Source organism: Piliocolobus tephrosceles, chromosome 18 (genome assembly GCF_002776525.5).
Source record: "Piliocolobus tephrosceles isolate RC106 chromosome 18, ASM277652v3, whole genome shotgun sequence".
Taxonomy (NCBI): domain Eukaryota; kingdom Metazoa; phylum Chordata; class Mammalia; order Primates; family Cercopithecidae; genus Piliocolobus; species Piliocolobus tephrosceles.
Window position 1 is genome coordinate 73,509,454 of NC_045451.1, and position 24,213 is coordinate 73,533,666.

A 24,213-nucleotide genomic window follows, 5' to 3' on the forward strand; every position below is an offset into this window, starting at 1 on the left:
TTGTGAGTGTTCATGTTTTTAAAACGTCCCTTCCTGTATGGGTGTTTTTCCATTTGACGTGCTCTATTTCCTTAGTAACTGTTGCTCTGTTATGGGAGGGACTTAATGACATTTTTCAAGTGCAATATTGAATTAATTTATTTTCTGGTTAGTTCTGCCCATCTTCCCAGTATAAATAGAGCCTCTGTGTGTGTGTGTGTGTGTGTGTGTGTGTGTGTGTGTGTAGAATGATGGCCATGTGCCTGCTGCCTTGGCCGGGCTCTTGACTGTGACCTTACATCCTGGGTAAGTTGCCTCTTCCTGTATTCCCCCCTCTCCTTCTCTCTCGGTCTAAGCCACTTGGGTTTACGGAGCTTCCCGGGCCTCAGGAGCAGCGTGGGAAGCAGTGGCTTCGGGGCGAGAGGCCCAGGGTCAGTCCTGCTCTCCTGCTGCCAGTGTCGGGCGCAGTTCTTGAGCCTCCGTGGGGCAGCGCTTGCTCGCTCCCTCTCTGTAGCCCGAGGGCATTTAAGTCAATGACCTCTGAAGGCCTTTGCTGGATAGGACTGTGTGGGAAGTGTGAGTGCGGCGGGATCACTGCTAATAATCATCATCTCAAGTCTTCTAGTGGGGTGGTGGGAACACCAGCCCAGCCCGGAGGGTCCCAGCCAAGCAGGCTGAGGAGCAGCACCTCCGCCTGGGAAATGCCCCTTGCCAGACGCAGCTGGGGCTGGGTTAACTGTAGGTGTTTGCTGAGCTTTCTCTGCGCTGGGTACAGTCCTCTGGGAAGCTTCACCTAAGTGCCTTGCTTCACTCATGTGTTCGCTTGGGAAACACATATTTACCGGGCACCTGCTGGGCGCCCAGGGGAACTGGAGGATCTGTTGGCCACTGCCCTTGCTCTCACAGCACTTGTGGGGGAGACGGGCAGGCGTGGTGCCATCAGGACACCCGCGTGGAGTTGTAACTGCAGATGTGTTGGGAAGCCGACCAGGTGTCGCGGGCTGTGCAGCAGGGTCCAGTCTTAGACTGGGGGCCATCAAAGAAGCATCTCCAAGGAGGGTTGTTTGGGCAGAGACTGAAAGGCTGAGTGGCAGCTCATGAGCAGGAGGCTCATGAGAGCAGAAGATTGGAGGGATGGCCGGCATCAGCGTTTGTTTAGCTCCTCAAACTTTCACACTTCCACATGTTTGCTCCACAGATGCCCAGTGCAGCCGTGCCGATTGCTGGTTGGATTCTAAACTAAAAGCACATGTCTTGTCCAGAACAGGTCCTGCAGGCTTCTACTGACTGTGCTGGCCCTCGGAGTTTTCTCTGGGTCCGGATCACCCACCCTGCCCTGCCTCTTGGTCACCTGACACGCACTTAATGAGTGCCACTGGGTTCTGGCCCCTTCTGGGTGGTCACAGTCTTTCATGGAGCAGAACGAAGCCTGCACCTCTGCTGCGTACTCCTAGAAAGGGTAGCTAATCTTTGTTGCTAGCGGTGAGGAAGGAAGAAGACTTTTTACAGCATTTATAATTGCATTTTACCTTGAAAATTGCATTGGGGAAGACTCAGAGCGTATATAGGAATAGGCACGTTATCCATTGATAAGGTAACACAACTGTGTCCGTCCTGCTTTTGTTGGGAACCGCACACATCATTGTCCTAAAAATCCTGGCCATGATCATGCTTAGACTTCATGGGAGCTGTTACATACCTGTGTCCAACCTCTCTTTTAGAAGATGTAAAGTTAAGGATTGGTGGGGGTGATTAAGCCAGCATAAGAAAACTGGGAAGTTGGTTGTTTCTTCTGTTTTGATCCACATTGGCTTCAGTCTTTCCCATAGCCTTTTGACATGTGGGATGTATGATAAGTTCATTTTTCTAATTAATTTTTTTGACAAATAATAACTGCATATATGTGGGGTACAATGTAATATTTTGCTGTATGTATGCATGGTAGAAATATTCAAATCAAATGAATTAATATATTTATCGCCTCACCAACTTACATTTTTTGTGGTAAGAATGTTAAAAATGTATTATTTTAGCAATTTTGAGATATGTGATACTTTTTTATTAACTATGGTCACCATGCAGTGCAGTCTGTCACTAAAACGTATTCCTCCAGTCCATCTGAAACTTTGCTGTGTCTGATCAACGCTGCCCTTTTCCCCATCCCTCTTCCCCCTGCCTCTGGTAATCTCCTTTCTACCCTCCTTTTGTGAGATTGACTCTTTCAGATTCCACATATACGTGAGATCATGTAGTATTTGTCTTTCAGTTCTTGGCTTATTTCATTTGGCATGATGTCCTCCAGTTTCATCATGTTGTTGCAAGTGAGAGTCTTGTTCTTTTTGAAGGTTGTATAGGGCTCCATTCCGTATGTATACCACAGGGTCTTTATTCGTTCATCCACTGAAGGACACTTAGGTTGCTTCCGTATCTTGGTTATTGTGAATAGTGCTGAAATGAACGTGGGGGTGTAGATATATTTTTGACAGACCTATTTCAATGCCTTGGATATATACCCAGCAGTGGGATTGCTGGATCATATGGCGATTCTATTTTTAGTCTTTTGAGGAACCTCCATACTTCTTTCCGAAATGGCTGTACCAATCTCCATTTCCACCAACAGCGTACCTGGGCGCTGGGTCCACCAACAGCGTACCAACATCCTTGCCAATACTTCTCATCTTTTGTCTTTGAGAATGGCCGTTCCAGTGGGTGTGAGGTGATATCTCACCGTGGCTTTAATTTGCATTTTCCCTGATGCTTAGCGACCCTGATGCTTAGAGATGTTGAGCCTTTTTTCATATATCTGTCAGTCATTTGTATATCTTCTTTTGAGAAACGTCTTTTCGGATAATTGCCCATTTTAAAAATTGGCTTGTTTATTTTCTTGCTGCTGAGTTGTTTTGAGTTCCTTATATACTTTGGATATTAGGCCCTTATCAGAAGTATGGTTTGCAAATATTTTCTCCCAATCTATGGGTTCTCTCTTCATTCTGTTGATTATTTCCTTATGATAACCTGATTTTTTGAAAAGTGAGGTAGCATAACTTCTGCAATGAAACAAACAGACAAAAATCCCACAATAAAACAACAGCAAAAACCTCCCTACAGTTTGGTTTTCTGAGTTTAGAGAATGAGAACAAATAAAGTCTAGCATATTTGCACACCAAAAGCATCACAGAAAAGGGCAGAGAAAAATCAGAGCTTTAGGGCAGGTGGGCTTTTGTCTGTATCTGGCAGGATAAATTCCATTTCCCGAAGTTCGTGATGCTAGTGCAACTAGTTTTCTTCTGAAGTTCCCGTAGGACCTGTGTGTTGGCCATTTTTAGATGGAATGTTAGAATTCATAGAAAAAACATTTTCTCATATTTTCAAGCACTTCAAAGCCACCATTTATGCAAATAATTTATTTTTTAATTAAATTGTTACCTGTTCTTTAAACTTGAGGACTCCTACTGGGCCATACCTTATTAACCGAGGATGTTACTATAGATGCATGAAGGTAATAGAATTGGATGTCTTAGTATCATTAAATTACTTCATTAATTTTTAATGTACTCCTTATAATTAGTACGTATCAGTGATGTGTTACTTCACTACCTTCTGTTTATACCAACATGTGGTTAACAGAGGACTCCTTTCTGTTCTGTGCTCTGTTCTCTTAAATTCTTTTTCTTTAGTTCGATGGTGAAAAAGAAGAATGAGATTACATTTTCTAAAAATTGGTTATAAATTGATTAGGATGAAGTGATAACAGAAAAGAGGTTTCTTTTCCTAAATATTGGAGATTGATCTTCACGATTCTGTTTTAAAAGTCTGATCCTTTGGGCTTCTGACATTCTTGTTGTTAATATTGCTTTATGTTTAATGGAACATTAAAATATCTGAAAAACATTTTGTAAAATGCTTTATTATTCTGTTATTATTAATTTTTTTTTTTTTTTTTTTGAGGCAGAGTTTTGTTCTTGTCACCTGGGCTGGAGTACAGTGGTGCGATCTTGGCTCACTGCAACCTCTGCCTCCCAGGTTCAAGTGATTCTCCTGCCTCAGCCTCCCGAGTAGCTGGGATTACAGGCACGCACCACCACACCCGGCTAATTATTTGTGTATTTTTAGTAGAGATGGGGTTCCTCCATGTTGGTCAGGCTGATCTCGAACTCCTGACCTCAGGTGATCCTCCCTCCTAGGCCTCCCAACGTGCTGGGATTTTACAGGCAAAATGCTTTTATTATTATGTAACATATGGAGCAGTTTATAGACTAAATTTGCTTTTCTTTTCCATTCTCACTAAAAAGATAGTGCGGGCATTTGTTTTCCTCTTAAGAGTCCATTTTTAGACCAGGCATGGTGGCTCATGCCTGTAATCCTAGCACTTTGGGAAGCCAAGTGCTTTGGGAGGATTTCTTGAGGCCAGGAGTTTGAGGCTAGCCTGGACGGCTTTGTGAGACCCTGCCATTCATTCATAGATAGATAAATAAGATGGATAGATAGATAGATAGATAGATAGATAGATAGATAGATAGATAGAATCACTTTTAAAAACTGCTCCATGCATGTCCTGCATTTTCTTCCTGCAGTGCTGACTACAGTGGCCATGCACTGCAGACCCCAGTCTAAGGCCTTGGGAACCAGCTTGAGAAATGAGTTTCTTTCCCAGGGTGTCTTTGAGGGCAGAATGGCCCGGGAGGGACATTTGAGCCTTAGGAGGAGCATAGCTGTGGCCTTGAGGGGCAGATGGAGCTCCTCCCACCCTGGCAGCCCCTGCAGGAGCCCCCATGCCCACAGTGGGGTCCTGGAGGCAGCTGCGTGGCTTTTCCTTTCTGGCCTCTATAGACCTGTTAATTGTAATGCTTTTGCCGGTCATCAGGAAAGTGACCTCTTGCTTTTCAGTTTCACAGGCGGAGCACAGTGAGCTGAGGCTGGGATCAGGAGCACCCACGTGCAGGTGCGACCTGCAGGATGCTGGCAGCGGCGCGGCCCGGGGCGCCCGTGCTCTGAGGGCCTGAGGGCCAGCCCCTCCACCTGCGCCATGGCCTCCGCGCCCTGGCTGGACGGCTGACGGGAGCGGGGACCGCCGCCGCCCAGGTGCCACACCCGGGTACCCCTCGCCCGCGCGGAGCTGGGCAGGTGGGCCGCGGATGCTCCCAGAGGCTGGCCCAGCAGAGCGATGGACTCGGACAGGCTAAAATGGAAGTGACCTGAGCCTCGCCCGGCGGCTTCCTCGACGGGACAGCGCAAGAGTTGGAGCACAGGCTTGCCTGGGGAGCAGTATGCCGGAAGCTGGTTTTCAGGCCACAAATGCTTTCACAGGTGAGCGTGCTCCAGGTAATCCGAGGCTTTACCTCCACTCCTGGCAGGCAATAAACTCCCAAACCACTGCATGCGGTGAACCTAGCTTTGCAGTCAGGAGCTGAAGGCCACCGCCGTCAAGGGCGTGCAGTGAACCTGGCTTTGCAGTCAGGAGCTGAAGGCCAGCGCCGTCAAGGGCGTGCAGTGAACCTGGCTTTGCAGTCAGGAGCTGAAGGCCAGCGCCGTCAAGGGCTCAGGCTCCTGTGGTGACTGATTTTGACAAAATAATAATGTGTTTTCCTTCACTCTCTCAATAGCAGTTTGAAAAAGCGTTTGACACTTTTTGCTTCTGTTTTTGTTGAATGATAGTCTACACACAATATCCTGCAGTATTCGCAGCGTCTTCCAACTCTCTGTTCTCTAAGGAAATGTGTCACTTGCTGAGTGAGGGTGGGGAAGTGTGGTTTCTTTCCAGAACCGGGAAGATTCTCCGAGGGAAAAGATTAATTGCCGATGTGTGCGTGATCCCTCCCCATCTTTAATTTCTCAGATTTATTTGTGTGCTTGGACAACTGGGCAGAACTCGTCTTGCAGTGAGCGGGGAGAGGCAGGACACCCCAGTGTGCAGGTGATTTGGCCCTGACTGGCAGTTTGCAGGGAACCACACAGTCTGGCTGGCACCCAGAGCCCTCACCCAAGACGCAGGGGATTTTGAATTCAGATCCTAGCTCTTTTGTCTGATTCACATAACATCCCAGGAAGCCACTGAATCCTCTGGGCCTCTGGCTCCTTGTAGACAGACTGGGCTCTGTGACATTGAGGAACCTCATGAAATCCAGGGAGAACGTGTTTACATAAAAGAGGTTTTGAGGGGGTTGCATTTTATTTAAAAGAAAGATGGTAGAAATAGTCACAAGAAGTGACGCTATTCGCTGGTTCCACGAGTCCCAGAAGTTTGCAGCTTTTCAGGTTTTGTGGAGGGAGCAGGTCAGGCTGTTGGGATGCCTGCAGAGAGGGGCAGGGGCTCGGGCTGGATTGGCATGGGCCTTCTCCTTGGATTAGACGTCAGCTCCTAGACAGCCTCGCGCTCCTCCGCGCTCCCTGTGGCTTCAGTGTGAAGAGATGGAGCGCCACTGTGGTGCTGCTCCAAGGAAGAATGAGGGGACGGTTCTTCCCAACCTTGGCCGCTTCCATGGGCACCTGCAGGAGACCTCCTGAGGCAGCTTGCACCACATCTGTGACGTGGGGTCTCAGTGACAGTGCCTCCCCCGAGGTGTGGGAGGTGGGTCAGGGCCTGTGCTGGTGAGCTTGGCAGCTGTGTAGATGCCTCCCTCTGGATTGTGAGGGGCTGGTTACTCTCTGGCCCACGTGGATGAGCTCCGCAGCTGTGTACACCTTCCTCCCGGGTCGTGGTGTGTGGGTCATGGCCCATGTGGATGAGCTCAGCAGCTGTGTAGACGAAGGGTTGGGGGAGCATGTGCAAAGCCAGGCTCTCTCGAACCATCTTCATACCTGCAGCCCAGCTGTCTGGAAACCCTGTCCTTCCTCATCCTTACCGTGTGTGCTTCAGCTGTTTCCGTCTGAGGAGCAACTCCCTCGTGGATGCCCCTCCCCTCCAGGTGGGGGTGGGCAGCAGAAGCAACTGAGAAGTGGCTGGATGTGCTCAGCCTCCTTGTCCCTTGTCCCTATACCCCAGGAGGCAGCTGGGGAGGAGCGGCACCTAGGAGTTGGCGTAGAGAAGCTCTTCAGAGTAGTTCTGGGAGGAAGAGGGAACAAGAAAAGAAAAGGAAGTGAACATGGGACAAAAAGAGCCCGAGAAAAAGTGGCACAGTCTTTTAGGAAGCTGCCCTGTCCATGGACCTGACTGCAGAGTGGAGGCCGCAGGGTGGCCCACAGAGGCCAGGGTTCTGGGGCCGTCTCCTCACCCTGCTGCACCTGATGCTGGTCCACGTGGCTTCCACTGAGACAGCCACGCCATCCTCACACTCTGGGGTGCTGGGGGTTCCTCTGCCCCAAGGGAAAGGGAAAGACCTGACTGAGCCTGTGTTTAGAAGACTCAGAATCCCGTGGTTCTGCCTGGAGGATTCTTGCAGGTAGCACAGTACCTCTCACATAGGAAGCCAAGGTATATGGCAGCTGTTACCCCTGGGGCCTGCGTCACCCCACCTTCCTCCCCTCTTGCTCACAGCCACCCACTTGTCGCTCCTCCCCAGCTCACGTTTTTATTTCATTTGTAATTTATGGATAATAGTTGTCTGTATTGGTAGGTTCCAGTGAGATGTTTGGATACATGTATGTGTTGTGGAGTGAACATGTCAGGCTGATCGGCCGTGCTCATCACTGCACATTTTATCATTTCTTTGTGCTGAGAGTACTTTGGCTCCTGTCTTTCAGCTCACATTTATGAGTTTCCCAAGAATTCGTTTCCTTACTTTGGCCTCTTCCCCGCAATGTCAGCCTGGCTGAGTAACAGGTGTGCCGGCGGCAGTGGTGGGGTGTATGCCACAGCCGCCGTTTTGGAGCCACCGTGTGCTGGGCACCGTGCACCCACTGTGTGTCCTTTGCCAGGCGTCACAGCAACTCTGAGGCCGGCGCTGTCACGCTGGCCTTGCTCCCCGCGGGGCGCGCTCGGTGCACACGCAGGAACTGGCTGGTGCCAATGGCCTCTCCAGATTGTCTCACGCTGTGTGGCCTCAAGTACACGCGGGGTTCCCTGGGGAGCTTCTCCACCACCTGGGTCTCACCCTCGGAGGCTGAGATTTAATGGGTCTTGGCATCACCTAGACCTGCTAAATCAGGACTCTCATCCGCACAAGATCCCAGGTGCTTGGCTCACTTTAAAGTCTGGGAAGCACTGGGAGCCGGCACCCGGCAGAGCGGTGTTCAGAGAGAGGCCAGGATGCTCGAGGGGGTCATGTCTCAAAAAGAAATCACCTGACTTGTGCTGTTCCTTCAGCAGGGGGGATCAAAATAATGGGTCTACCTGTTCTCAGGAGACCATCGCGTGTTGAATAGGGTTCACACTGTCGGGTGCGCCAGCACCTGCCGGGCAGCAGTTTTGGTTTCCCCATCTCTCGCTAGGAAGTAACCAGCAGTGAGATAAGGAGATGTGAGTGCCTGGCCTTCTCTGGAGCTGGGTCCCTGGAGACTTGGCTCATCATTTTTATTCTTTGTCTCCCTTCCCATCTGTCTGCCCACATAGTTTGTAAGAGTCCCGGTGGTGCAGGATAAAGGACTGACACGTTCTCCTGCCCAGGCAGCTGGGTGAAGGTGGAGCTTTAGAGGGAGGTGAGCAGGAGCCCGGTGCCCAGCCCACTGCCTTAGTTGGGTTGCTGTTTTTAAAATTTTGGATGTTGCTGATTCTCTGGGCTAATGGAAAGGAGTCTTGCCTTAGATAAGGCATTGAGGCATCTTATCTTCCCTAGGCTTTAAATCCTGTATTAGGGCCAGGCAGATGTCCCTGGGCAGTTAACCATACGTCCACTAAAAGCAGGTTGTCACTTTATGTTCCAGTTCTCTTGGAGGGTGGAGGCTCAGAATTCCTCTTTAAGAGGGTTTTGGGCGGCACTCCGGCTGTGGGGGCGGACTGGGAGACCTGCCGTGAAGCTACGTTTGTTTGGAGCGTGTGAAATTACCATGAGGGTGGCAGGAGTTTGGAAGGCCCCTGTCCCCATGCCACGCCGGCAGTCCTGCGTGATGGAGTTCAGGCACCTCGGGCCTCCTGGGTGAGTGTGGGTCTACTCACATAGATGCATATTGCACATTTAACTTCTTAATTATGATCTTACGTGAATGCTTGCATACAGGAATTGGGATACATTATTTTTAATTTTCTTAGCATATACAATTTAGAAATGATTTCAGTCATTTAGATACTATTTTATATCAAAAATTAATTTTTTCCTTTTACAAGTAACATCTGCTCATTGTAAGCAAACTTGGAAAGCTCAAGAGTCAAAAGAAGAAAAATGATTTCCCACACGCATCTTTGCTATGGGAATCTTTCTTCAGGCAGCATTTTGGCTTACATCCTTCCAGTCTTTTCTTTTGCAAATTTCTTCCTACAGAACTGTTCATAATAGTATTTAATATAGTAACCTGATCTTTCCCTTTAACATTACATTATGAGCATTTTTCTTATAAATATGATTTTAAATTGCTGCATAATATTTTCATGTACATGTACTTGAATTTTAAAATTGTGTACCTATTGTTGGATAGTCCTGTTTTTGACAGTTTTCACCCTTATGAATAACGCTTTGATGAACACCTTTGTGCATAAAAACTCTTCTGTATATTTGATTATTTCCTTGGGATGAACTCCCCGAGCCAAAATTATTGGGTCCAAAGATATGAATTCTGTTAAAGCTCATAACTGAATTTCCAGAAGGATCGGTTGGTCCTAACTTTTGAGGCTACGCTGAAACTGGCTTCCTTCCATTGCCGGTCGCCTGTTCACGGTGACTGTGCTCAGAACTGGGCGTGTCCTCCACGGTTCAGCTGTGCGTGGAGCAGCCCTCGCCTGCCTCACAGAGCGTTTGTGAAGCTCTTTGCAGCATGCGGCTCTAAAGGCCGCCTGAGTGCCATGTGTCGCACCCTCATGTTACAGTTGAGCACGTAAAAACGCAGATGTCCAAAACTTACTGTTTTTATTCTTCCAGGCCCTCTTTCTGCCTGGCTGTCATTCATTGAGGCAGTGATGTAGGTGAATGGACTCTGGAAAGATAAGACTCTGTCTGTCCTAAAAACAAACCCCCGTTTCCTCTGAGCAGAGGGACGCAGGGACCCTTCCAGGCTGGGTCCGCCGGCCTCCATCCCAGGTGCCATCACAGTGGTGGAGATTTCATCTGAGGTTTCTTGTGCTTTCGACTGACTGGTAGCGCATCCTACCTGGGTGTCACCGCACACATCCTAAAGATGTTGCTGGCTTGAGATTCTGCCTCTTCCCGGCCCTTGGTGCCACCCTTAGATACTGCAAAGGTTTTGCACAGTTAATTTTCTTAGACTTTTTAAATTATTTCAATGTTAGAGAAAAAACATTTAACCTCAATAACTAGGTAAGTGAACCAAATTCCTGTAGAGTTTATAGTGAATCTTTCCGGTGAAAGGAGAATCAGATATAATAGTTAAATAAATTAAGGTTATTTTGCTCATAAAGGAGGGGGAGGGTAGTTAGTAGTCTTTATCGGTCTGAAAGTGCTATTTTGTGGATGTTGGTGACCAGGTTTTCTCAGCCACTAATGAAACTGAAAAAGAAGAATCACTTAAATGGAATAGTTGGAGCTGTTTACCCTGCGGGCTCCGAGTGAAGGATGTCGGCTTGCTGGGGGTGTGACTGGGCTGCTGGGTTCAGCAGCAGCTCCCAACGTGCCCTTCCCACCCCACAGACCTTCGGCGCGTTCCTCATCCCTCTCCTCTGCAAGGTTGCGCCTGTGGCTGACCCATGGATGCCCTCAGCCCCCGCCTTCCAGACCTGCCCAGAGAATGCGTGCTTTAAGACACATCGAGAGCTGTTCCTCCATAAAAGGAGTGGGAGTGAATTCATGGCCAAAGCTTGGAAGAAGAAACTTAAACCAGTTTCTTTACTACAGAACTTTACAGTCTTTAACACGGGGCTATGCAGTGTGAAGGTCCCCGGTGGGCAGACGGCGGGCAGTGTTTTCCCGATGACAAGCCCTGGAAGGCGTTTTAGAGAGAACAGCAGGCAGGGACAGCTTCTCATAGCACGCACTCTGGAGAAGCCACAAATGTTTTGGGGGTCGCCTGCCACCATCTGCAGCTCCCGTGTGCCTGTCCCACCTGCGCCAGTGCAGCGGTCCCCGGCGGGCTGCTTCTGTTGAGCAAATATTGACGGAGCTCTTGCCAGGTGTATGTCAAGTGCTGCGGAGAAACAGTGTCATGAGACCGTCTCCCTGCCTCCGTTCTCTCCTCTCTCTAGTTCTGCCGGTGCTCGTTAGAGTGAGGTTTTAGTGGTAAGTTTCCCTTGCCCCAGAACTTTGCAGGGCTGCTTCTTGCTTCATAACAAGAGTCCAGACTCCTCATCTTGGAGTTCGAGGCCCCCTAGAGTTGCCTTCCTTCATTCTCGTGCTGTGACCAGAGTTCTGGACACAGTGACTGTGAGCCCACCTTTCAGTTGTTTGTGCAGTGTTTAATGGCGATGCTGTTGCTGATGCTTTCTCATCTCCTGCAGAGTCTCTCCTTCCACCCCCTTCCTCTCCATCTTCAGGATCTGTCTTAGGTCCATGTAATCTTTTGTGATGTGCGCAGGAGAAGCCTAGACAGTCTTCCTACTTGCAATTTAGTAGACGTAGAAATGATTGATAATGGCTTTTTGTAAAAATCTCAAATGCTTTTTCTCCAGGGAAGTTAAGTTTGTTGAGAGCCATTTGCACATACTGTGGTGTTTGTACTTGGCTTTCCCTTCATGCTGTTTAGCCTCGAATGTAGTCCTCAGTTATAAACCTCACCTTAATTAATAACATTTCTGTGTGTAAATAACATGTAATTTATGTTGTTACCCCCATAAGCACCAAACTCTTCTCCGTTTTCTTCCCGGTAAACCGTTCTATACTATTTCAAGATAATCAGATGTGATTATCTTCTTTTGTTTTAGAGGCATCGTGGTAGTCTCAGGTCTGAGATGTATACTTACCTATTTTAAATAAGGGTGAGAAATAATTTCAGTATTCCCTGAAACTATATTTATTTTAAGGTTACTTGAGTGTGTACAACATAAAGATAGTTATAAATATCTTTTTATAGTTCTTAAATAGCTAAAATAGCAAAATAAATATAAAATTAAATATAAAAATTATGAAGTCAAAACTATTCCAATTAATATTTAATCTGACAGATGAGTTTGTTTGCTGAAACCTTTCATTTTCCAGCTCTTTTTATTGATGATCAGAGCATCACGCAGGGAGACTTCGTGACGGTGGCTGCTCATTGCTGGATGTTAGGCTGATAGCACAGCCAAGACCAGTTTGAATGCTGGCTCTACTGTCAGTAACTCTGAGCATTGTTTAAGGTGAACCCCTGCCACTGAGTATCCGGAATCAGAGCAACCGACATGTCTCATTAGGTTCTTTGGAAAATGCTGGCTTTTGTCCGTTGTACATCTCGATGTTGTAGTTATCCCTGAAATGGAGCCACTTAGCTCTAGAGAAATCAAACGTGTGCAGAAAGCAGGTGGCTGCTTTCATATGTGGCCTCTCGTACTTTCTTGGGTCCTACCCTCCTTCTCTGAGATGGAGTCTCGCTGTGTCGCCCAGGCTGGAGTGCAGTGGCGGCTCACTGCAAGATCCGCCTCCTGGGTTCATGCCATTCTCCTGCCTCAGCCTCCCGAGTAGCTGGGACTGCAGGCGCCGCCACCATGCCCTGCTAATTTTTTTGTATTTTTAGTAGAGACGGGGTTTCACCATGTTAGCCAGGATGGTCTCCATCTCCTGACCTCGTGATCCGCCTGCCTCGGCCTCCCAAAGTGCTGGGATTACAGGCGTGAGCCACTGCACCTGGCCTAGAGTCTTTCATACTGGATGCTTCTGTGCTCTCTGTTGGAGGATGAGCTCAGAGGCTGGGAAAGGCATTGCTTCCAGCAGGAGCAGCCAGCCCTGGTCACCCTCCAGTTCCTGCTCTGTGACACTGATGAATCAGTTGACCTCTCTGAAGTGCCCTCTTTACCACACTGAGGTAGAGATAATGGCCAGTGAGTAGGTTCTGTATAGGGATTAAGTGAAATAACATTTGTGAAGTACCAAAACACAGAGTCTGGCTTACAGTGGTGCTCAATAAATGTTCTTCCCCGTCTTCTTTCATAGTCTTCTTGAAGTTGACTATACAGAAAGGCCTCATAAAAATCAGGGGTTCATTTAGCAGATATTTAACAGTTGTCATGCCATACTTGTGTCTCAGGAGTGCACAGTCTGAGTGTCATCACGATCTGCACAGTTAATTCTGACGACATCCCGCGCAGGTGTGGAAGTGGGAGCTGGCGTGGGGGTGGGGCTGGCAGGGTGGGAGCTGTTGGGGGTGGGAATCTCTAGCACATGGCTTCCCCACTGGTTCCTTATATCCTGTTTGATAGGGCTTTTAGCTGAACCTGAGCCCTGCCATCTGCCTGTGCTGGGCTGATAGTTGCCTCTCCTCCAGAGTCTCGTGGAGTCGTCACAGGCCAAGGGTCTTCAGACTTGGCTCGAAGTCAAGTCCTGGGTCTCTGTGTTTTTTCCGGATGCTATGTTTAAATGGGGGAACCCAGAAATGGGATGCAAAAATAAACACGTTTAACATCTGGGTGGTGGTTTATGGTTCCATTAAACATTTTTAATCAATAATAGTCCAATATGGGAGTATGGACTCTTTTTCCTCTCAATTAATGTTGGCATTTGTAGAATACTCCAGGGTGGTGTGAGAAGACATCTCCTAGTTCAAGGTTTCCTAGGGGCAATAAAAGAATGCAAAATAATAACATGGTGCCCTAGTTGGGCATCTAATTCTGTGCTCTGTGAGCACAATCAGCCTTGTTGTCCTTTGTGGATGCTCAAGTCCATGATATAAAATGATGGTGCATATACTTATAACACACATAAGATTACTTACGATACCACATACAATGTAAATGTTGTGTAAATAGTTGTTATACTATTATTTTAAAAAATTGTATTTTTTACTTTTTAGACAGGGTCTTGCTGTGTCACCCAGACTGGAGTACAGTGGTGCCATCATAGCTCACTGCAGTCTCAACCTCCTGGGCTCGAGTGATCCTCTCTCCTTGGCCTTTTGAGTAGCTTGGACTACAGGTGCATGCCAACACATCTAGCTAATTGTTTATTTTTTGTAGAGACGGGGTTTTGCCATGTTGCCTAGGCCGGTCTCAAACTCCTGGGCTTAAGCGATCCTCCTGCCTTGACCTCCCAAAGTGCTAGGGTTACAGGTGTGAGCCACTGCGCCTGGCCTATTTTTTATTGTTTTATTGTTATTTGTATTTTTTCCTCAATATTTTCAGTCTGCAGTTAGTTGAATCCATAAATGCAGAAACTGTGGATACAGAGGGCTGACAGTACAGCTGCAGAGATTGTACAGAAGAAAATACTTGTTACTAAATGTTTCTGGGTGCCGTATTCTATTTTAAAGAACTCATATTCCAGTTGCTAAGCAGACAACAGGCCGCCAGACTCCTTAGGGAGATGGGGGTGTGCCTGTTTCACATAGGGGTTCTGTCCTAGGCTTGCTAGGTCTGCCAGCCCTGAGGGAGAGACCAGCCACAGCTGTTGATGGGTTTGCCTGACTTTCTTTTTTTTTTCTTTTTTTTTTTTGAGACCAAGTCTCGCTCTGTCTCCCAGGCTGGAGTGCAGTGGTGCGATCTCGGCTCCCTGCAAGCTCCACCTCCCGGGTTCACACCATTCTCCTGCCTCAGCCTCCCAAGTAGCTGGGTCTACAGGCACCCGCCAGCACGCCCCACTAATTTTTTGTATTTTTAATAGAAATGGGGCTTCATCATGTTAACCAGGATGGTCTTGATCTCCTGACCTCGTGATCCGCCCACCTCGGCCAAGCAAACTGACTTTTGTTTTTAATTTTTAAAAACTTTAATGCCCTTTTGCAGCAATAGGGTCTTGCTATGTTTTCCAGGCTGGTCTTGTATTCCTGGCCTCAAGTGATCCTCCCACTGTGGCCTCCCAAAGCACTGGGATTGTAGGCATGAGCCAGTGTGCCCTGCTGGGTTTGCCTGACTTCTTAGGAAAATCATCCTGAGATCAGTGTTTCTGAATCCTACCACCTGTTTCTTGTTATCTTGTCTGTAGGGCCCTAGAGTAGCAGTATCCTTGGCACTCACTGAAAAAGCCATGAGACTCAGCAGGCCCTGCCCCAGGACGACAAAGCACGGTGTTACCACGGCACAGCCCTCCTCGTACGGGGAGTTGGGGAGAAAACCAGGCTGGTCTATCATCTACACTCATTTTTTTGTTTTGTGATAAAATTGCAGAAAATTCAGGGTGTTTTCCCTGCCCTTTTGGAAGGATGCTATCTTGATCTTGCGCACGCTGTTTCACAGAGCTGACATAAGGAGTGAAGATTAATTGTCTGCCACGGCAGGTGCTTTGGCATATGTGGCCGTGTGTGCTCCCTGAGACAGCCCCAGGAGGTGTGGGCGTGATCTGAGTTTGTGGCTCAGGATCTGCACAGGCCCGAGAGACCCTCCTCGAGGACGCAGTGACCAGTGGGGGCCACCGTGTCAGGGTTGAATGTGGGGCTGTCTCAGATCCTCCCACTGTGGCCGTTTCCTTCGAACTGAGTCGGGGCAGGAGGGGACGGAGGGAGAGAGGCAGGAGGCTGAAGCTCCAAACCGAACGCAAATACTAAGCATTTGATACGGCTGTCTGTGTTCTAAGTTGGAAAATACAAACTTCTACACGTCTACCTTAGATAACCTCACTGGCATTTGTCATTCTGCTTTTGGAATGCTTAGGCGTGAAAGCAGAAAGGCGTCACGATGGTGATATGCTTGCATAGCAGTGTGAGTGCGCAAACCTGAAAATGGGAAAAATGGGACATTTTATGTTATGTACATTTTATCACAATGAACATAAACAATTTTGAAAGAAAATTGCATCAATACCATTGAGCTTATCAGAAGGTTTGAGTGTGGGTCTTGATGAGAAGTAAGGGGGCAGAAAGATGGGTGGGAAAGTGGGAGTGGCTGTGGGTAATGAGGATCTCAGTTTTGGCTTGAGGACAGGTTTCGAAGGAGATGGGCGGCCCCTGCCACTAACCGCTGATGTGTGGTGAACTATGCTCTGTCGATGTGGGTTTGGTGCCCACAGGGAGGATAGGCAGTGTGCTGGTGGGCTGCTGGTGTCCTCACAGCCTCTGACCACCAGCCTGGAAATGGGGATCCCTCTCTGCAGAAGCAGGCCCTGCCACGGCGCAGCCCACCTTCCCCCCGGGGCAGTGTAGCCACCGTCTGCTGTTGCCTGGGACTCACTTCCCTACGGAGCGTTGGTCCCAGTATCGCGTCCACTCTCATGGAGTATGCTCACGCACAGAGATGCAGCCACCCAGCGCTTCATCTTTGTAACGATGTTTGGGGCTGGGAGCAGTGGCTCACACCGGTAATCCCAGCACTTCGGGTGGCTGAGGTAGGAGGATCGCTTGAGCCCAGGAATTCTGGACCCGTCTGGGCAACATAGCAAGATGGCACCAGATGTGGTGGCGTGTGCCTATAGTCCTAGCTACTCAGGAGGCTGAGACACAAGGTTCACTTGAGCCTTGGAGTTTGAGGCTGCAGTGAGCTGTGATCACACCACTGCGCTCCAGCCTGGGTGACAGAGTGAGACCCTGTCTCAAAAAAAAAAAAAAAAAAAAGACGCTGTATGTATTTTGCGCTAGTGCGAAGAGGACGGTGATGTGTTTATACACATGTACGTGTTACTGGGCTCAAAGCCGGGCTGTACCACACCACCCTGTGTGGCATATGGTGAGCAACCTGACCTCCCTGTGCCTCAACTTCCTGATCTGTAATGTGAAAATGACAGCAACAATAGTTACTTTAGAGGTTTGTAGGGGAAAATACATCCATTTATGCAGATAAAGCACTTGCAGCCAAGCCAGACACGTGTGTAAACATGCAGTAAATAGTTACTGTTATTTCAGGCACACGGCTGCTCCTCAAAACGTGACTTTATGGCAACAGGCAGTTGTTAGCCGTTGACTCGCTTTATTGACCAAACCTGGCCCCCAAATATTTGCTAACTCTGAGACCCCAGCTGGCCGTCTGCAGAGCCACATGGGCGTCCTATTTGACAGCGGCATCTGAGGACATCCTTAGAAGAATAGCTCCTAAGGGTTTCCAGGGATGGCAGCATTGTCAGAATTCCTGCTGTAAACTCACGTGAACAGACACTCTTCTGTCAACAGTTCATTTCTAAACAACAACAGAACAAGCCTCAGATTCTTGTCGATGCCTTGGTAAGCTGAACGTACGTCCCCGCGTGATGACTTGTTCTGAATGTATTCAGTGAAGATTGATTTCCACCCAGTGAGACGCTTTATTATTTTGCTGCATTTTATAACAAAGTGGAAATGGAATTTAAACAAACATGTTGGTAAGCAGTTTAGACTCCATGTCTTTTCTGTGACTCTTCCCTGTTGTTTGTTTGATGTGAACGTTTCTGGGCCCGGAGAGCCAGTCGGCGTGAGCTCTTACTGAATTTCATTGTTTTTTTTTTTTTTTTTTTTCTTTTTTTTTTTGAGACGGAGTCTCGCTCTGCCACCCAGGCTGGAGTGAGTGGCACGATCTCATCTCACTGCAAGCTCCACCTCCCGGGTTCACGCCATTCTCCTGCCTCAGCCTCCCGAGCAGTTGGGACTATAGGCGCCACCACCGCGCCCGGCTAATTTTTTGTATTTTTAGTAAAGACGAGGTTTCACCGTGTTATCCAGGATGGTCTCCATCTCCTGACCTCGTGATCTGCCTGCCTCGGCCTTCCAAAGTGCTGGGATTACAGGCCTGAGCCACCACACGCAGCCAACTTTCATTGAATTTTTCACTGGGCACTGGGCTAGGTGCTTGGAAATGACAAAACAGGAAAATATTTCGTTGAATAAACACTACATAATTTGCTTGGATGACAGGCTTCTTTGGGGCAGCTCGTCCAGGTCACACGTCCTTGCACAGTTAGGTTATTCTTTAGCATGGGAGGAAAAGAGGGAATCATGCAAGGTGTGGCGATTTCACTTCTCCATATAAAAAAAGTGCCACAGGGTCTTTAATTCACCTCCTTGTGTCCTTTTAAGATTCTGGAGGCCTGAAGGGATTTGTTTCTGGCAGGAATTTGGGCTTGGGTCAGAGTCCGGGGTGAGGGTAGTCCCGCCCATCACAGCTCCGGGACCGGGCTGTTGGGCGTGGGGCCCTTCTGTTTGTGCGGTCTGTGCACACGTGAGCAGCCCTGACTCTTAGAAATATGGTGATGGGGAGGAGACACTCCAGGATGGTGAAAAGAGTACTTATGATGGGAGCCCAGGGCTGGAGAGGAACCGGGGCAGTGACAAGCCCAGCCGTGTTCACAGGCATATCTGTCATATCGCGAGCAAGGCCGTGAGAGGGAGCAGAGCCTTCTTCTCTCACACGTTCTCTTGAAACGCTTTGACTAGAAGCCTTGCTGTTGGCATAGGGATGACGGAGGAAAGGACGCGGTTCACTTACGGGCCACGAGGCGAGCTGCTGAGGCCCAATTCTAGATATATTGACTTCACATGTGTTCCTGCAGCACTTGCTGTATACCAGGCACTGTGGTAGGCACTGGGGACACGGGGCTGAGTAAGGTGGAGCAGAGCCCATGTTCGTGGAATTCACACATGTCTCGGGGGATAGAATAGAGTAAACAAATGTATCCTGCCATTTCAGACAGCATCCAGGTCCCGAAGAAAATCAAGTATGGGAAGGATGTAGGCGAGGGATGGGGAATGGCCGTTGCTGATAGGAGGGCAAGGTGAGGCCTCGCTAAGGACAAGGGAGGACAAGGACACAGAGAGCAGGGAGAGCCGGCTCAGGAGAGAGCAGCCAGGGCAGAGGACTCGGGCTGGAACAGAGTTGATGTCTGGGAAACAGTGTGTCAGCTGTCCAGAGGCCACACGCCCCGGAGCGGACAGGCAGGTGGGCAGTCACTGTAATTCCATTAATTTCCAAAGGAAGGGAGAAGCTGGCTAAGACTGTCAATTTTGGCTAGGAATGTTTGCTGTATATTTAATACATTTATATTGTCTTTTTTTAAAACATCATTTTGAGGAAAAAAAAAAACCCGTCTCTTTCTTCTACACTGAGTTTCAGCACAGTAGAAGAGCTTTATGTTTCAGGCCACTGCACTTTCTGTATTTCCTGGCTCCTTGTAAGTGCATTGCTCAGACGTGTTGGTGCGAGCGTGAGGGGAGCAGGCGGGGGGCTGGGCAGACTCTCTGTGCGTCCCCGAGGCCCTGGGAAGGAAGTCGCCCATCCCATGGTGGAGAGGATGCCCCACACTCAGGTCTGGACAGCCTGGGCCTGTCTTCAGGGTAGTCCAGTGCAGGAAGCAAATGGCAATGTTTTGCTCAGTCTTTGTTCCCCAGATGTAGGCTGCAGCCATTTGGGGCCAGACAAGTGGAGAATGGGATCTGCTCGCAGCCTGGGTTCACTTCTAAGCGGGACCTGCCTTGGGAACTCTGAGGCTTTTTCCTTCTGTGTGGTTCCAGCCCCCTCTGGCAGGTGACCAGCGCCACCGGACCCTGCTGAAAGTTATCCTCACACTTCCCTGAGGTTTGTGGACTGACTTCACAGTTTCCAAGGGTGGTTCCTCCTTATCCGGGGTGACGGCAGGATGAAACAGCACAGAGAATCAGTGGTGGCGCTTTGCCAGATCACTCTTTCATCTGCCATACTTTGTCTCTTCTCACCTAAAATGAGAACATCTGATGTACTTTTCATGATATTTCAGCATTCAGTACCGTCTTTTGAAAAGATAGGAATCAACAACGTGCTTTTCCCTTCTTTTCCAACAGAGCCTTCAGGCTGTGGGCCCTGTTCCTTGTTGCTTGTGCCCCTAGGCGCATCCTGGTTTCCGTGCAGGTGTCAGGGCAGCCGCTTGCCCTTTCTTCACAACCACAGCTGCTGCTTGGTTACAGGACCTGCTACCCTGACCCGAGCTCACACTTCTCTTATAAACATCCCATTTTCAGAAACTCACTTCTAGCGCTAATAGTTTCTCAATAGCTAAATCTTGAAGTACAGGATTCTTGTCTCCAATAACTTGAACAATTTTTATAATCTAGATAGATTACCAAAACATGTTTTGGCACCTGCAGGGCTCTTGTTTTAATTAAAAAGAGGCTTGCGAAAAATTAAAGACCTCTTCGTTTTTAAGTGAAAAACATTACAACTTTTGGGATGTAGTTGGGAGAAGTGTGCTTTTTTTTTTTTTTTTTTTTGACCAAGAGTCCTAAGAGTTCTCATTTCAAAAGTATTTTTAATGCATTGCGTTTGTTTCTGTAGCTCCTAGGTCAGTGCTGCTTCGATAGACAGCAATTCGTAAACATATATTGAATGAATGAAATGGTATTTATGATGATTTGGGGACCCTTCCATCATTCAAATTCCAAATTGCGAAACCCAAAGAAAGTTGAATGCATAAATGTCAACCAGAAAGGAAATCTAACAATTTTGTCTTGAGGTTTTATCAGGAACGTAGGTAAAGGTGATGAAAAATGTGCTTATCACATTTGCAAATGACAGGAGATTGGAAGGGGTCGCTCTCCCATTGGCCGACACAATCAAAACTTAGAAACAACAACATCAAAACATTAAGCCAGTCTCCAAATGACATATGGTTCAATGATAATAGCATGTTCTTATGCTGAAACAGTATGTAGCTATTAAAATGATATTGGAAAACAGTATTTGCTGTCCTGCAGAAAAGCTTATGATACATTTTTAAGTGGAAAAAAGTACATCCTAAAACAACAAGAAGTGGGTGATTCTGTTTTTTAAAATAAAGAACAAGACTTAATAGACGGATGCATACCAGAATGCTAACAGGAGCCACCCCTGAGTAGGAGCATGAGGCAGTTTTCACTTTCTTACCCTTGTTCATTTGTACGGCTTCTTTTTTTTTTTTTTTTTTTTTTTTTGAGACGGAGTCTTGCTCTGTCGCCCAGGCTGGAGTGTAGTGGCCGGATCTCCGCTCACTGCAAGCTCCGCCTCCGGGGTTTACGCCATTCTCCTGCCTCAGCCTCCCGAGTAAGCTGGGACTACAGGCGCCTGCCACCTCGCCCGGCTAGTTTTTTGTATTTTTTAGTAGAGACGGGGTTTCACCATGTTAGCCAAGATGGTCTCGATCTCCTGACCTCGTGATCCGCCCGTCTCGGCCTCCCAAAGTGCTGAGATTACAGGCTTGAGCCACCGCGCCCGGCCCTGTACGGCTTCTTTTTTAAAGTAAGAATGGAAGTGTTTTATCAAAAATGAGTTAATAATAACTGTTCTTTTGTGGTGAGTAAAATAAAACGTGGGGCCTGGAGTCTCTCTTCTGTGGTGAAAATATATCGGTCTGGTGCAGTTTTCTAGACTGACACACTAGGACCCATGATCACTTCATGGCGTCGTTATTAGGAAAGAGTCCGTCTGAGGATGGATGGCAGAACTGTTTGCTTTCAGAACGAATGGCAGTGAGCGTATGTTGGCATTCCTGCATTGCGAAACCCACGACGCTGTGTGACCTTGGGTGAGTTACTTCGCCTCTCTGGGCCTCAGTTTCTCTGTGAAATCAGGAATTAATATGGTCTCTGAGACCCCCTTCTGATGGTGAGTGTGTGATTTGGTGATTTTGTGGCCCTGCATCATGACCTTATTTAGTTCTCTTTCAACAGGGGATGTTTTACTGCCTTGCAAAATCCTCTGGGACCGTGTGTCTTTATAGGAGCCGGGGTGTAAATGAACAGAATTCAGATTGATTCTAATATATTTTACCTCTAAAAGAAAGGGCGTGGGGAGACCATGGCCTTAAAGCAGGTTTTTTTCTGTTTTCTGTGAAGCCGCCCTGCCCCGTGGAGGCAGCCAGCTTGTAAGGAGGTGATGTCTACGCTGAGTGCAATGACTCTGACCTGAGCGGGGCTGAGGCGGGGCCTCTGATTCCCGCCCTGTGCCCTGATGGCTAGGCTAGTGTGGCCTGGGAAGTGACGTTCATCTCCCCCTCCAGGTGTATTTAGTAAGAGGCCAATAATTTCAGATTCTGCTGCTTCTGGATGAATGTCTTAGAGAGGTGGGAGGCGCCCTGGAGGATGGAACCCTTGAGCTTTGTTGAGGTGTGTCGGGGGTGCCGTGGCACAGGCCCCCTCCCCTGGCGGCACCACCGTTCCCTTGCTCTGCGTCCCTGCTGTTCCGCTGCCCCTAAACAGGCATGGAGATGTGCACGGGACACTCGGAGGCCAGACGCTCCACAGAGGGGAGTGCCGTGACGGCGTGGCCGCAGCCTGGCTGTGCCTTCACCACAGCCACAGTCAGAGGAGCCGTGGGACGTTGTCCCACGTGGACACAGCCCGCTCGCTGGGTGCTGCTCTTGTGCTGGGCGCTGCACTTGTCATGTAAAATTTATATTGAGATGCTTAAAAAGTTAACTACAAATTCAGGACCTGTTTTAATATGCGTTTCAGCTGTCGGTGGTGTTTCAGAAATGCATGCAAAAGAACTGAAATCGCAGATCTCTGTAGGTCGTATGAAGAAGGAAAGAAAAAAGCAGTGTGAGTGAAACCCAATGAAGAGGTCGTTAAAGTAGGTGTGACCTCTGTGAACCCTGAAGCAGTGGGAACCCCTGGGAAGGTCACAGATCTCCTAAGGGAAGTGCACTTTTGCTTTTTTGATAAACAGACGATAGTATAGATGAACAAATACAATAGTATTAGTTAGCATTTATTATATACCATGGGTCAGGTGCTGTGCTGAGTACTTCATATATAGCATCTCATTTAATCTCCACAGTGACTTCAAAAAGTAGGTATAGAACCTGTTTTATACCCAGAAGACTGAGGCTTGAAGAGACAACACATCTTGCTGGTGGCAGAATTGGACTTTGTACCCAGGTTATCTGACACTGAACTCAGGCCCTTAACCTAGTAGTTGTGATATTAAAATGGAGAATGTGAAATACAAGTTCACTACCACTGTTTTTTTGTTTTGTTTTGAGACGGGGTCTTACTTTGTCACCCATTCTGGAGAGTAGTGATGCAGTCATAGCTTACTGTGGCCTTGACCTTCTGAGCTCAAGCCATCCTCCTGTCCTCCTGCTTCAGCCTCCCGAGTTGCTGGAACCACAGGCACAAGCCACCGTGCCTGGCTAATTAAATTTTTTTTTTTTTTTTTTTAAGGGAATCTCGCTGTGTTGCTCAGAATTTGAACTCCCAGCCTCAAGCAGTCCACCCGCCTCAGCCCCTACAGTGCTGAGATTATTGCAGGCGTGAGCCACTGTGCCTGGCCCCTATGCAAGCGTTTTCACCATTGGAATCAGAAGCATTTCACTGTGGACTGATGAGCTGTGGTGTGCAGGGCCCTGTCCTGCTCTGAGCTGAGGGTGTCTGAGTGCCACAGTGATGTGGGCGAGCACCCAGGCTCCTGGGCCCGCTCACTCTCTGTCCTCTAGAGCAGGCAGCTTATCTTGCCGTGAGAGACTTAGGTTCCTCCCTAAGTCCGTTTCTTTAAATTCAGTAAAGGTTTCACGGTGATTCTTACTGTGCAACTTTTAAAACACCAGTATCACATTTCTTTATGGCCAAGAGTGTTGCCTCTACATTTGTAGCATATTTTATTCTGTCATCTAACAGAGCTGGGCACCCATGCTGGCAGCCCCTGTGCTAGGGGACCCACACCCAGGCCCGTGTGATATGCCTGGGTCCCCGGGGGAGCACCGTCCTGGATTCCTGCCAGCTGGTCCTCTCGGCGATGATACGTGGTACACCTGCTGTCCCCCACCAAGTGACCTTGGTGCCTTCTACCTGAGAGAGTCACGGATCTCAGTTGGGAACACATGGTGCCAAGGCGCCATGGACTGGTTTTTGCAAGTTACTTGCAAGTCCTAGAAATGACAGTGACCTGTAAGCAAAAAGCTTGGGACCTCTATATGTCAGGAAGTGACATGAGCAGCACTCCCTGGGCATTTTCTTTGTTCCAGAGAAGCTGGAACGCCTGGCATCATGTAGAACCCCAACACGAGGATACAGTCAGGAGGACCTCATCCTCTGCCCCGTTGGTGCCGTGGTGCGCATGATTGTTTTGTTTACTGGGGAAGAGGCTTCCCCTTTGTGCTGGGCCTGCCTGCTCTGGAATTCTCAGAGGAGCCTCATCATTCTGGCTGCCTCTGAGTGGGAGCCTGCAGCAGGGGTGGGCAGACTCCCGGGACCTGGACAGGGTGGGAGTGGGGGCCTGCAGCAGGGGTG

At 48.4% G+C, this 24,213-nt stretch overlaps 1 protein-coding gene across 6 annotated transcripts in view; it reads left to right on the forward strand.

Moving 5' to 3' along the window:
• The window catches only part of LDLRAD4 (low density lipoprotein receptor class A domain containing 4), a 435,431-nt gene that overhangs the window by 165,022 nt on the left and 246,196 nt on the right, over nt 1–24,213 (forward strand). For 5 of the 6 annotated variants that reach the window (XM_023228382.2, XM_023228380.2, XM_023228385.2 and 2 more), the window contains one exon: nt 4,867–5,286. In XM_023228382.2, coding sequence (XP_023084150.1) covers nt 5,247–5,286 — 40 coding nt within the window. In that variant the 5' untranslated portion in view covers nt 4,867–5,246. Of the gene's footprint in view, nt 1–135; nt 286–4,866; nt 5,287–24,213 lie in introns of those variants that run through there. The other variant, XM_023228381.2, reaches the window with a different exon arrangement.